The sequence below is a fragment of the Drosophila persimilis genome, unplaced genomic scaffold (genome assembly GCF_003286085.1).
Source record: "Drosophila persimilis strain 14011-0111.01,24,50 unplaced genomic scaffold, DperRS2 tig00000002-arrow-pilon, whole genome shotgun sequence".
NCBI classification, from domain to species: domain Eukaryota; kingdom Metazoa; phylum Arthropoda; class Insecta; order Diptera; family Drosophilidae; genus Drosophila; species Drosophila persimilis.
In genome coordinates this window covers 16,163,424-16,176,832 of record NW_020825289.1, presented here as the reverse complement: position 1 = coordinate 16,176,832, position 13,409 = coordinate 16,163,424, and the positions used below count along the sequence as shown (strand labels likewise).

Genomic DNA, 13,409 nt, shown 5'->3' with positions numbered 1-13,409 from the left:
GACGTGTGGCAGCACCTTGGCTAGCTTAATGTGACAGTCTGGCACCCTTTTTGCCGCCCAACTGATGTTTGAAATTCAGAACAAATTTTTGTCACTTGCAAACATTTCTTTTGTAGAAAAACAACTCGCTTTGTGTATATTTTATAACATTTAATAGAATTTACCTTAAGGAAAACAAAATTGTATTGGACATCATGTGGGAGCAGCTGGAAAGATATCGCAATCACTTTTTGCAACTCGAAGTCAAAGATGTTCTCAAGCCCAGCTCCATCAACTGCCAGCAGAATACGGGTAAGTCGGGGAATGGATATATTATGGAGATCTGTTTTCACGAAAAAACACCACCATAGAATGGAAAGAGGCCATGGAAAAACGTGACAAGTGCAAGTGCTTTCCACACGGCTGCGCACCGAGCTCCCCGTACTTCGAGGATCGGGCACAGCTGGCCTACGGGTGGTTTGCTTTGCCCAAATTGATGAAAGAAATGAACAGTGATATGCGCCTGACCCATTGGAAGGCTATTGTTTCGTTGACAGAGTTCCTTTTAAATCCGTTGAATGCGGAAAGAGCCATCATTGAAATGGACATTGTGAGAAAGTGGGTGGACAGAGGCTGCTTCGGGGAAATGGAATATCTGTATTCTTGTTTTTCCGTTTTAACAGGGTGAAGAATGCCTTTATGAGGATGAGATTGAAGATCTACAAAGAAGAGCACCGTGAAGTGGAAACATATCTAAAGATTTTCAGTGAGTGCAGTCTGGACTATAACATCACATCAGTTCTTTAAGTATTAAATATGTTCTTCCCTTTTTAAGACATTCTATCTCGCAGTTTGAATGGCGCCGAGAATATTGCTAATCGGAAATGTCTGAGAGTTGAGTTTTACAAAATCATAAAGAGTCGAGTGCCACTCCAAGAGGATTTGGCCGCTGAAATCTTACGCAATTTGACAGGCAAACCAAAGGGTAATTCAATCGATTGATAGTTAACCTTAATCGTTGAACTCTAAACAATATTATTCTCCAATACCAGTTCTAGGAATCGTAATGGAGGACCCCGAGAACTTGGCCTCAGCGGTTTCTATCTTCCTGCAGGACCGCTGCCAGCCTTTATATCCGCGGCATCTCTGGCACCATCTCTGCCACATGCTGGAGCTTGACCCCGACCGCGGAATCGAGCTCGGTTTGTTTGAGTTCTTGCACTCGCGGATCCAGAGTCGCCTGCCTTTCTACTGGTGCATGGCCACCAAGGCCTTCGCTCTGCTCCTCCGCTGTCCAGAGGGTCAGCGCCGTTTCGATGCTATTGATGGGGTGAAGCTGCTGTTCGAAGTCTTTCAGGAGATCGAGACCGACCCCAAGAAAATGCTGCCCCGCCAGAAGGTTATGAGCTGGGAGTTCGTGGTCCTGGCCCTCCTCAACGGCCTCCATAGCAAGCGCGCTCTTTGGCGCAGCCGGGAGTTCACGCCGCTGCCCTGCTATGTGGGTCGCTTGATGTCCACCGAGACCAATCCCCGCCTGCAGGTGTACTGCCTGAAGGCGCTCCGGGAGCTGGGCGTGATGCCGTGCATCAAGCGCTACATCATCGGCAACTGGCTGGAGGATGTGCGTCAACTCTTCTGCCTGGATGCGGATGCGGAGTGTGCCCGGGATGCTTTGCTCGACTGGCTGCGTCGCGATATAGCTGATAGCAGTTAATTCTCCTCCACAGCCGTCCACAACCCACACACGTGAATTATTTATTTTAGGTTTCATTCGTCAATTAATTTTGCTATTTGAAATTCCACCCCAAGCGGAGGGCGGGAAACATCGCAGCCGCATTTGCACCCTTAAATATTTCCCCTCTTTGAAAACCGTTTAGATAAATTATAACCGTTTCGTACTACCCCTGCTGTCCCAAAGATACATATTTCCCAAACCGGTTAAGAGAGAACGCGGCAGGAAGAGAGCAACAGAGCGGCACACAACCAAAGTACAACAGAGAGGTGTTTTATTTTCGGTTAATGCCAGCTGTTTTCTTATCAAGCGGGAAAATCAAACTTGAGCCAACATTTTCGTTCTCAGAACACAATTGAATAACTGCATTGAAAATTGAATAATAATTTCTCTAAAGAAGCACAAATATAGCATATGTACATATTCGTTTTCTTAACCTTGTCCAACGATAATATCCTTCTGCCAGTCAACCGTCAGTTTCCTGCAGTTTCCGTGCTCTAAATAAATGCACAACTGCGGGGGGAGGTGGAAACTTTTCCAATTTCCGATGCCTGTGCATCCCCCAACAATAATGAGCAGTGACACTGCAAGGACTGTGCCAGGACGTCCACACCACAACAACTGTCCGGAGCTGGTCAGTGGCCACAGTGGCCACAGTGGCGTCCGCGGCAACCGCAGTTTGCGGTTCTGGCCAGGCCTTCCATCTACATACATATAAAATAATCCCCTTTTTTCCTTATTATTATTTTTCTGCGGTGACAAACTTGGCAACGAGTTGCGACTTCTTTTTTAATTTATTTGGATTGGCAGAGAAAAGAGAGTCTAAAGTGGGGGACGATGCCCCCAGTGCCTGGTCTCCCACATTCCACATTCAATCGGCAAGTTTTGTGCCCTGTCATCGGAAGACGGTTCGTATTCGCTTCGCTTCTTCTTGGTAGCAATTTTCCAAAGTCTCCGGAGTCCCTGGAGACCGGACCGGACCGAACCGGAGCGGACTCTTTTGTGAACTTTTTAATTACCGCTGCGAGTTTCCCTTGTTTTCTTTTTCTGCTTTCAGCTTTTTCCCCATTTTTCAAGTTGTTTATGAAATATTTTATGGAAATTATGCAAAACTTGTTTACCAGACTTCATATTCAACATTCGCAGCGCTCTGCTCTCCATCAGCCATCAGCCATGAGCCATGAGCCATTTGGCGCCTCCTAACAAAGTTCTTCTTACTTTTTGCCACTCAAATTAATTGCATAACAAATTATGTTGATGAAGTGCAAGAATGTTGGGGAATATCTAAATAAAAGTTCCCGGGGCGGGTCTCTTTTGGGTAATAGAAATAGTTGGTCCGTTCGCGATTTTCAAAAAATGGTACTCTCAGACCTTTAAATGGGGAAAATACCATGGGTTGGGGGGAGCGTAATGGTGGGCAGAACCTTGAATAGAACTGAGGTCAAGAGGTCACGGTATTTCGCAAGGCTATTCAGCCTACTGAACATCATCCAGGATTCGGGACCTAGAACTAGTTCATTCTTAACGAAAAGCAAGCCAGAGCGCTCCCCCACTGTCCATCCCTAATGTGAGACCATCACGCTGCTCATCAGTGGATCATTAACCAACCTAATGACAGCAATTATTCCACACCAGTTCCAAAGGATCCGGGGTTTTGCGGGCCAGTTCGGTGTCCAACTTCATCGATGGCGCTTTGGCGCTTGTTCCGCCTGAGCAACCGGTACATCAGTCTGCACGCTCTGCTCCTGCTGCGGTTCTATCTGGCGCAGTTCTACTATCTGGGGCTCATGAGGGTACGCTATGAGGCTGCCCACAGCTCGGTGCACCTGACGCCCTATAGTGTGACCATAGCACGGATGCTGGGGCTGTTCTTCGCCTACTTCTTGAGCCTGGCCCTGCTGCACCCATACGTCCTCCTCCTGCACATCCAGCTGTTCGTGTTCGCCTGCTGCCTGCTGGTGCAGCCTCGGAGGGTGTACGAGGAGCGAATCCGGCTGATCAACTGCTTCCTGCGGCTCGCTCCGGAGCTGTACCGCAGATGTCGTTGCAAGCTGCGGCTGTCCTGGATGCTGGTGCTGCAGTTGGTCTTCAGGCTGCTCACCTTCAAGATGTACTTCGAGACCTTCATGCTGTCCAAGGACGCCACCTGGAAGCTGTTTTTCATGGCCGTGTTCGTGGTGCCCGTCTCGATGGCCATTTGGGTGATGGACATGACCTCCCATCTGATGAGCATTGCACTCACGATTCTGACAAAATCCTTTGAGCTGATGAACGACGAGCTGGCCTCTATCGCCGAGAAGCTCCCCGTGGGGACACTCAAGGGCGATCAGAGGGCGGTGCAGAGGCTCCAGCGCCGCCTACGATCTCTTCAGCGTCTACACCGTACCTATGCGAAGCTCACACAGGAGCTGCTCGACTGCATCACTCCACAACTGGTGCTGATCATCGTCTACAACCTCAGCATGATCTACTCGCTCTCCTATGTCCAGTGGCGGCGCATCTTCCAGATCGCCCTCTTGGCCAACAATCTGCGCCAGCTCATGCACTCCCTGGCCGCCCTGGTGGCTGCCGCCGCTGCCCCACAGGACACTTGCTGGTTGCAGGTGGCTCGCCTGCTGCAGTTCGACGAGATCCTCGCCACCCACGGCTGGCTGGAGAGGAGACGCTATCGCTGGCGGCTTCAGGACGGCGACAGTTGTAGCCAGAGCGTGAGACGTTGCCTGCTGCAGCCAGGCCTCCAGGTTCTGGGCCTGGTCACGCCCAACCGGCAGCTCTTCTTCCGCCTGGCCTTCGCCTACTGCAGCTTCCTACACCTGCACTACATGTGGAAGAAGTCGGCGGTGGTGTCCGAGCAGGACATAACGATTGACGTCGAGATTACCCATCCAAAAGGGAGGGCTTTCAAGTAATTTTTAAAGTAAGACTTATGTGTTGTGGTTACTGTTTGTAAAATACACTAAACATTCAAATGATATGAGAATTTTAGCTCGATTTCAGTGGACGGTGCTCTTCTGCTAGAAAATAATCACATACTGCTCTCCACCTAATACAATGTACACTCCAAAATTCGTCCGCTGAAAGGTATATGTGAAACCATTCGAAATTATGTTTTGCCTTCCCTCCTCCCCATCGCTGGGCCGTTTCTCATATGGTTTGATTAACTTTAGCAGGAAACTCTCTGGCAGCTTTAAGACATTTATCATGTATTTATTGCACTCTCCAGAAATTATTTGTTCAATGTAACACGCACTTTACAAGGACGAGCCGAGGAAGGCCAGGACCTTATTCCTCTCGTTCTTTGGGTGATTGTACATAATTTATGCATTCGCCAGTGCTGTAACATGCGCAAAAATAGCAGAGGAGCATTCTTCCGCCACCCCAGAGTCTGTCTTCCTGCTGATATATGTAATTGCATGGCTGGCCGAGCACTTGAGGTGCCAGTAAGTGTAGGTCCTGGGCCCTGCCTGGGCCCCCTACCAATCCTCATACATGCCTTTTCCTTCCGTTGGGCGGTGGGACCCATCTAGAGATGGGAATGGGGGATGCGGGGGCGGAACCATAAATCATTTTTAAAACATTACCTCAACGAATGCGAATAAGTAGAAATATTTTATGTATACAATTTTGCACCTTCTAAAATAGCAAGAGATTTATAGAGGACTTCTCCTGGGGATTTGCGCACCCCCTTTGGAGCCAGTGCTGAAGAGGTGTCCCACCAGAGTTGATTACATTTCCCCTGCTCCCTGCTCCCAGTTCCCTGTTCCTGGCAAACTGCTTTCTCCATAGATTTATGTCAATTTTTGGCCTTTTCTTTTGGGGTATAAAATCTCGCTTATTCGTTGCACTCTCTGCCTTTGTCATATATCCTACATATACATATTCACACATACATATGTATATAAACATTGAAAATCAATTAAAATTGTTGGGCAAACATGAAATTGAATTTTGTATAAAGAACAGCACCAAAAATAAAGGAATTTAAAGAAATTTTAATTGAATGAACTCGGTGATAAAATAAAACATTCTATTGGGGCTTAAAGTGGGACTTTGATTCGAGTAGAAAGTTTCCGTTTGCTCCAGCGAACTTTAACCTCTCTTCCAGCTATCTTTGATCTCCTTGGGGTTGTCGGTTGCGACTTCACTCCTTGGGGTTCATTCAGAACAACAAGAGACAAAAGATTGTGTGACAACTGGGGGAAAACTTTGCCATAAGGGAGGGAGGGATAAGGGACTGGTGGATACTGTACTCTTTGCCATCACACTTGTTGTTGCTGCCGTCTTTGTGGCTTGGAGAGTTTGGATTTAGCTGAAAAGCCAATAATTTTCTTTTGGCCAGCCTGAAACACAATGTGAGTTATGCCGACCACGGAATCAAGTCGCTGGCGGGAGACATCAGAGGGAGCCTAGCCCCTGGCCAAGGGCCCCCCTTTGTGTAAATCTCTTTAATTTATTAGATTTCATTAGACATTTCGGCGTTGAGTCTGGCCGCAGGGCGGGCTACTGGGGTGGCCAAAGCAGCACAATTTTTATATTAACAAGCTCCCAAACATGACTTTTCTTGCTTTGGCCATAAAAAGTAATAATGTGGCCGTAAAGGAGGCCAGGACAGAAAGGCCCAAAACGAGAACGGAAACGAAAGGAAAGAAACGCAAAAGAGAGAAGGATACATAAAAGCATAGCATACTTTTCTGCCATGGACCCTTTGTCTTAGTGTCTTAGTCTTTGTGTCCAGGTGGGTGTGTGCTGCTGTCAAATCAAATTAGTTTCGACGGTTGCTGCCCCAGAGGTTTCAAGAGGGGGCACCAATGTCCCCGACGTGGCTCTGCAAACATTTAATTTTGATTGAATTGGGAAAAAATTGGGAAATTGGGAAAAACATTCGAGGGATATTCTATTAAATAAGAGAGAATTTCGCCTATAACTATTCCATATATTCCAGTAATTACTTCCCAAATTATTTATCAGTTTAAATAAAAACAAATTGCTTTAAAAACACATGATAATTCTTATTTATTCATGCAAAGAGCGATAAAAGTATACCCCATATATAATTCAAGCGCATCCCTGCCATATATTTTGCTGTGGAACCAAACCCTTGATGCAGACACAGACACAAATACATATATAATTTAGGATCACTTCAAATAAATTACACACTCAACAATGTCACACACACACACACACACACGTACACAATCACACACCGGAGTAGGAGAGAAAGAAAAGGCAACAACGTTGTAATCAACAAAATTACACTAAAATACAGACAGAGAGGGAGAGAAAGGAGAAAAAAAGGAAATACATTTGACACGAATGCGTCGACGAGGATGACACAATAGCGGCATCGACCCCAGCCCTCACCTCCTCTCCGAACTCTTTGCCCCAAACCTCATTCCTCATTCCTCATCACTCTTCACTCGACCCCCTATCCCCCGACTCTTCAAAGCTCTTCAACCAACCAAAGCCAAAGTAAAACATGGCGGAAAGCCAGGATGCAAGGACCGAACCTTTAGCTACCCTTGGAGATCGGTCGTTCCTCTGGATATTTTCAATAAAATGTATCATCACATTGGCCTTGAGTCAGTTCAAACTCTTGGAAAAAATGGTATACGGGTTTGTTTTATGGAATTCGTCAGTCCCAAGCCAGGAGCAGTAGAGTGAACATCCAAATTTCTTGTTTAATTTTCAGTTTTTCGTTTGGATTCCAGTTAAAAGGTGAACAAAAATTTGTTAAAAATATTTTGAAAAACAATTGTGTCATTTTTTTTTAGAACTTTAAGGATCAAAATGTGCTGTGGACCTTGTGGACCGTGCTGCGGAGGCTGCTACAGCCCTTGCTGTAGCCCATGCTGCGGCCCCTGTGGTCCTTGTGGCCCCTGCGGCCCTTGTGGCTCCTGTTGCAGTCCCTGCTGTGGACCGTGCTGTGGGCCCTGTTGCGGCGGTGGATGCTGCAGCAGCTGTGGACCATCCTGCTGAGGGATCATCGCGAGGCTCTTCACAGTTATAGCCAACGTCCGTCGAATCCAACAGAACAACTGAATGTTACTTTCTAAATGTCTTTGCTGACTTATTCGACTTGAAAACAAGATCAAGTCGTAATAAAGCTGGAATCGGGACGGACTTGATGGGTTTTTCTATGTGGGAGTGGGAGGGCTCAATATCTGGCAGTGCCACAATGAAAATCTGCGACGACAGAATACTACAAGCCTACAAGATCGAAGATAGAAATACTTATAGTAGACAGTGAGACAGTGATTTGTCATGGCTATGTCGATTTGGCTGCTAGTTCTGTATCGGAACTGGTTTCAAACACCTGATCAGAATCGTAATAGCCCTTGCTAGGGTATCGCAAAATGGCACAGCGCTCGAAGCCAAACAATGTAAAGTTGCTGCCAGGACATGACAAGGCGAGCAAGTGGCAAACCAGACTCCTGAAGGTGTATGTGTGTCTGTTCTGTATCTGTATCTGTATGTAGGTACGACTCTCGCCGTGTGTGGGTGAGCGTGTGCCAGTGTGTATGGGTTCTTTGTCGTGTGCGACACTTTGTAACATATTTTTTCCCATTTTTTTCCACGCGAGACCCTCTTCTGTGCGAGTGTTTGCCTCTTTTTCGGCGTCACTCGTCAGTGTCTCGTCCTGTTCCGCTCTACCCCGTATGGATGGTGGTTTGTGTGTAACAGTGTTTTTCTCACGCAACGCGACACTTCCCAAACCCCCACACAGACACCCACCTGTTCCACCCACCACGCGCGTATCAATCAGTTAAAAAAATTTAATGCTGCCAAAGGTTGAGAGAAAGGTTCCCATAGGGCGCTGTCATGGTGGCCAGGGTTGCTCCTGTTCCTGTTTCCGGTTACCCTCCATTGTTGTTGTAATTTTTATGGGTTCATTTATAACATTTCTTTTGTTTTTTTACGATCTGAATTGTCTTTTGTTGCTTTATTATTATGTCTCACTCCGGCCTTTTACGAGAGCCTTCCACGCTAGCAGGCAACAAAAAAAGAAGGAAAACCTTGGAAAGCTGTAAACGAAAACCAAATTGCCAGGCCAGGTAATGACGTTTTAAGTGTTCCACTGCGCGGCGGTGCAGGGCGGCGGTAGAGTGTTGAGAAGTGTGCCTAAACTGCTCGGGAAAGCCTATGTTAGCTGTCCTGGCTGTTACAAAAGACCATAACGTGGTGCAGGTGACACGTTGTGCATTGAATTTGATTAGCTAATGGAATTTGCCTTAAAGACACTCTTTAGCATACATTTGTTCATGATTTTTTGTTGAATCTTCTACGAAATTGAATGAATCGACGACATATTAAATCCAGGAAAACTTCATGTTCATGATATCCAGTAAGATGACTACGCACCTCGTTATTTACTGTAAACTAAAACTACTCAAAATGCCTTTAAGCGCATTTTCCTGCAACAGACCTGGGTCTAATGCATTTCAACAATCTGCTCACATTTCGCCGGCCAGTTTTAAGGGAATGGGCCCATCCTATCAGGCCTTAACTTCATTATTCATGCACGTTTGGACAATAGCAGCCCAGAACTCTGACACTCCACTCCTCCGGGTGGCATTTCACACCCCTGGAGGCACTTTAGAAAATGAACCAAATGCTGGGCGGCAAAAATGCAGAAAAATCGCCAGCAAAGCAAAGTATTTTATAATAACTTTTCAACAATAGAACGAACGCTTTGTTTTCATTTTGATTACAATATTTTTTTTTTTCTCTTTGTGGGTGTATTATAGCACTATATATATATGTGTGTGTATATATATTGTGCATAGATAAAATGAAGAGGAAGAAGGAGAAAAGAGAGCAACAGAAGGAGGAGAAGGAGGAGAAACCTAGTTATAAAACAAATTATGCATTATTAAAAATACAACAGACGGAAGAAAGGAATGGAAAGAAACGATAATGGCAGCAGCATCGGCATCCGCAGCAGGACGAAAATGAGATGACGATGGAGAGCTGGCAATGAAGCCGCAAAAACTTGGCACAGACAACAGAAAATATATATACATATATATAGGAAAATAGGCGACTGCGAAGAATGCCAGCGGAATGCTAAATTTTATAAATAGAGAACAGAACAACAGTGAGACGGAGGCCAGAGGAGGGCAGAGCGAGGCCAGGGGGAAAAGAGATTGAAGTGCCAGCAAATTTATGGAATACGAGCGTTTCCTATTTATCCTATTTTCCTCTTTTCTTCTTTTGTTGATTTACTTTTGCTCTGCGCAAATTGAATCAAATATAGAGGCAGGGCAGGCAGCTAAAGGATGCAGCCGAGACGGCAAAAGGCTGTCAAGGTTTGGGGGTTCTACAGTCGAAAGGCAAACCTAGTTTTGTTCCTGCGACAATTTGCCGACTAGTTTCCTTGCTGCAGCTAAAAATCGGAATCTGAATGTGAATCTGACAAGCAGCCAAATATATTTTATTATATCTAGCATCCAAGGAGTTGCAGAGCTAGAGGCAGAGACAAGGGGCAGGGGAGGCCGACCGACAATGAGCATAGCATAGCAGAAGAGCAGAGTTGAGCATCAGAATCTGAATCTGAATCAGTGAATGTCAAACAAACTTTAATAAGTTTAGTTAACAGAAAGCCAACTGAGAACTTGAGCCAAGAAGCGAGCGCTTGGAAAGGGACTAAGAGCGAGGACAACTTTGTGGGTAAGGAATGGGAACGGGAATGGAGGGGAGTTGGAACCAGGGTAGGCATATGATTAAGACGGGAAGGAACTAGAAGGAGCAGTAATAGACCTTTAAAAGAGAGGAGTATCGTAGAACTATCTCTGGAAGTACCACCATATATGTATTTTATTACTTTAATGAACGGTTATTGTTTATGTTTGATTTCGAAGCTTTAATTCTATTTTCCCTGTATTTACACGCATTTGTGTGAAATGTATTTGCTAATTTTCCCGTATTACACGTTATTCTGGCAATATTGCCCGCATAAAATGTGCGAATGTGTTTGCTCCAATTCCGGGGCACTTCTCCGCTTTAAACAACCTCGCTCTCACACTCTTTTCCCTTTCTGCGTTGCTCTCCTTTCGTTTCACTGCCATCTGTGTTGCACAAACAACAGCCCGAATCGTTATATGCGGCTGTTAAATGTTAATTCTCGTTTAGCGTTGCACGCGGCGTATACGTAATTTTGTGCAAACTGATTTTTAGTTGTCCAACTGCCTGGCTCGCTGTCCGGACTGCAAGCTGCAGCTGTTGCACCGCACACATGCACACACGCACACCCACACATACACATATATGTATGTATACCCCAACATGCACACAGTGCTGAGCGACCGCATTTTGAAGCGAGTTGATTTTACAGTTCATTCAGCATGTTGACCAAAATTGGCGCGGTTTTAATGCTTCCCTCTCTCGCACTCTCCTTCGCAACCTGGCTCCCTCTCGCCCACTTTGATATGAAATAAGTTTTGGTTGCTATTTTCGTTCTTCTTTATTTTGGCATTTTGTATTTTCGCTTAGCCCTGGAACCCGCGAGCCCCGAGTGACAGAACAATGTGCGGACTATTAGCCAAAATGTTAAATGACACGTTGAATGCAACGATTTGTTGTTTTGTTTTAAAGGTTAGTGGCAGAAGCGAGGTGCAGTGTGTGCCGCATTGTGTGTGCGAGTGTGTCAGAACTATTTTAGTTTTTGTGGTTTTTCGAGTACATGATTGCGTTTTTAACTGTGTTTCTATGGATTGTTTTCAGTGCTTTCGACTGGTTTTCCCCCGCTCTGTAATCGATTTCAGGTTTACTTTGAGTAAATATACAATTAATTTGAGTGCATTCTGGAGCAAACGCTTCCAACTAGCCACTCTTCCAATTCCAATATTCCATCACAAATCTTTAACGAATTTCTTTTCAAACTCTCGCCTTTCGAAATTAAATAGATTTTATCATGGGGCTGCCCAGGAGCGTTGTTAAGAAGAAGCTGCAATTGTTTTCTGGTGCTGCAACCAGAGATGGGGCTAGAGCTGTAGCTGTAAGTGAAACACAAGCAGCCAAGCAGCTGGTCCGGGACCTGCAACCGGGGCCAAATGGATTATTAAATTTTCATGCTTCAGCTTGACTGGTAATCCAGGGAAACAAACGAAAATTGAAGTGCAACTGGCAGCAGGAGCTGAGAAAATTGAATGATTCCGGGGATTTGGATTGAGGTCGGGGCTCCAGCCAATTTACAGCACATGTCCTGGGAGGACAACAGATTTGCTGCTGCTTATTATGATCTCTCTGTCTCTCCGTCTGGCTGTCCGGGAGTGTGGTGGGGTTTAGTTCTGTGTTTTCCTTCAGGGTGACAATCTATGTAGGATTCCGACTCATTTGAGCCCCAACGCACGGGCACGTTGCCAAGGGTTTCGGTTCTGGGTGTAAATTTCAATTTGACTGCCACGGCGAGACTTGCTACATAAATCATACTTAGCGTTCTGGTTGCTACTGCTGCCGCTACTGTTGCTGTGGCTGTTTATCCTTTATTCTTGCCACAAGCTCATTTGTTGGCAACTGTTTTTGGCCTTTGCATTGTGCACATTGCATTTTCCCGTTTAGTCACGCGCCAAAGTCAAAGTTTTTCCCCTGCTCCACCGATGAATTATGGAGGTGTTGCTCGGGTGGTTTTCCCTCTATGAGCTTAGCATTTTATTTCCATTTCCCTCGTTAAATGATGATGGATGATGATGGCAATTGCCCAACAAAGAGTACACACAGATAACTTAATTGCTCCGAAATGGGACGTAGCCCAAATGCCCAAGGTTATGGACCTGCAATTGTCATTTTCGCATCACTGATAAGTTAATCCGGGCATGGACCTGCTCCCTGCCCCGCCCCCTGCTTGGCTCCGAAGCGTCCCTTCTCTGACTTCTGGTTATGGCCATTAGCTGGGGCCAAATGGTGTTTTCACGGCAATGGGCAATGGGTTCCTGCTCCTGTGGCACATATGGCAATTAAAGAAGGTGCAGAGATCATCTGGCTCTGCTGGAAAGGTCGGGTTATCTCTTGCGAGCTTTGACAGCATTTGAAGTGGAATCGTCTCTGTCTGTCAACAAGCCATTCTGGATCCTTTTTCCACTGTTTTCCCAAACTCTTTTCTTGCCATTAAAAACCCTTTCAAGTGCCATAAATAGTTTGACAAGGAAACTAGATTCAGCTCGCGCCCTGAGTGGTGGGTCCTGCTCCACAAGTATCCAAGAGGACTCCGGCACGTTCCAGGACTCGAGGCACATCTGTTCCCAGTCGCGAGTACTCTTTTACACTTTCTCTCCTTCACTCTCTCTTCTTTTAAATGGGGAAAATGAAGTAAGTAAGACAACACAAAAGCTGCTTATGTGTTTATGTACATACGACTATGTATCTGTGTGTGTGTGTGTGTAATGGCGATGGCTGGCTGCGTGGCAGACTATGCCACACTTTTCTTTCGTTCAGCTAGCAGCTGTTTCTAAGGCTACTTAAACGGTGCCAGGAGAGTGTCGTCGCTCTTTCTCCCTTCGTCCATCTCGCTGCCTCTTTTTGTGTGAGTAGTGAATTATAGTAGCGTTTTTAGCCAACGTTTAGATGCTTTTAATAGCCTCCAAGCAAACACACACACACACAGTATCATACAAAGCATACACACATACATATATAATAGCATAAGACGACCACGTGGTTGTTATCATCCTCACTCTGTCTTGCAGGCACTCTGTTCCTT

The 13,409-nt window shown here is 45.8% G+C and overlaps 2 protein-coding genes and 1 long non-coding RNA gene across 3 annotated transcripts; all 3 read left to right on the top strand.

The window, feature by feature from the left end:
- Positions 1-164: 164 nt before the first annotated feature.
- Positions 165-2,118, top strand: LOC6592231. The gene is made up of 5 exons (XM_002018014.2): positions 165-291; positions 351-597; positions 663-745; positions 815-964; positions 1,032-2,118. The coding sequence occupies exons 1-5, from the start codon at positions 195-197 to the stop codon at positions 1,691-1,693; spliced, it is 1,239 nt and encodes a 412-aa protein (XP_002018050.1). The 5' UTR covers positions 165-194; the 3' UTR covers positions 1,694-2,118.
- Positions 2,119-3,396: 1,278 nt separating this feature from the next.
- Positions 3,397-4,620, top strand: LOC6592232. The gene has a single exon (XM_026985021.1). The coding sequence runs from the start codon at positions 3,397-3,399 to the stop codon at positions 4,618-4,620; it is 1,224 nt and encodes a 407-aa protein (XP_026840822.1).
- Positions 4,621-7,375: 2,755 nt separating this feature from the next.
- Positions 7,376-7,834, top strand: LOC113565178. The gene is made up of 2 exons (XR_003408496.1): positions 7,376-7,429; positions 7,486-7,834. It is a non-coding gene; the product is annotated as an uncharacterized LOC113565178 (long non-coding RNA).
- The last annotated feature ends 5,575 nt before the right edge of the window (positions 7,835-13,409 follow it).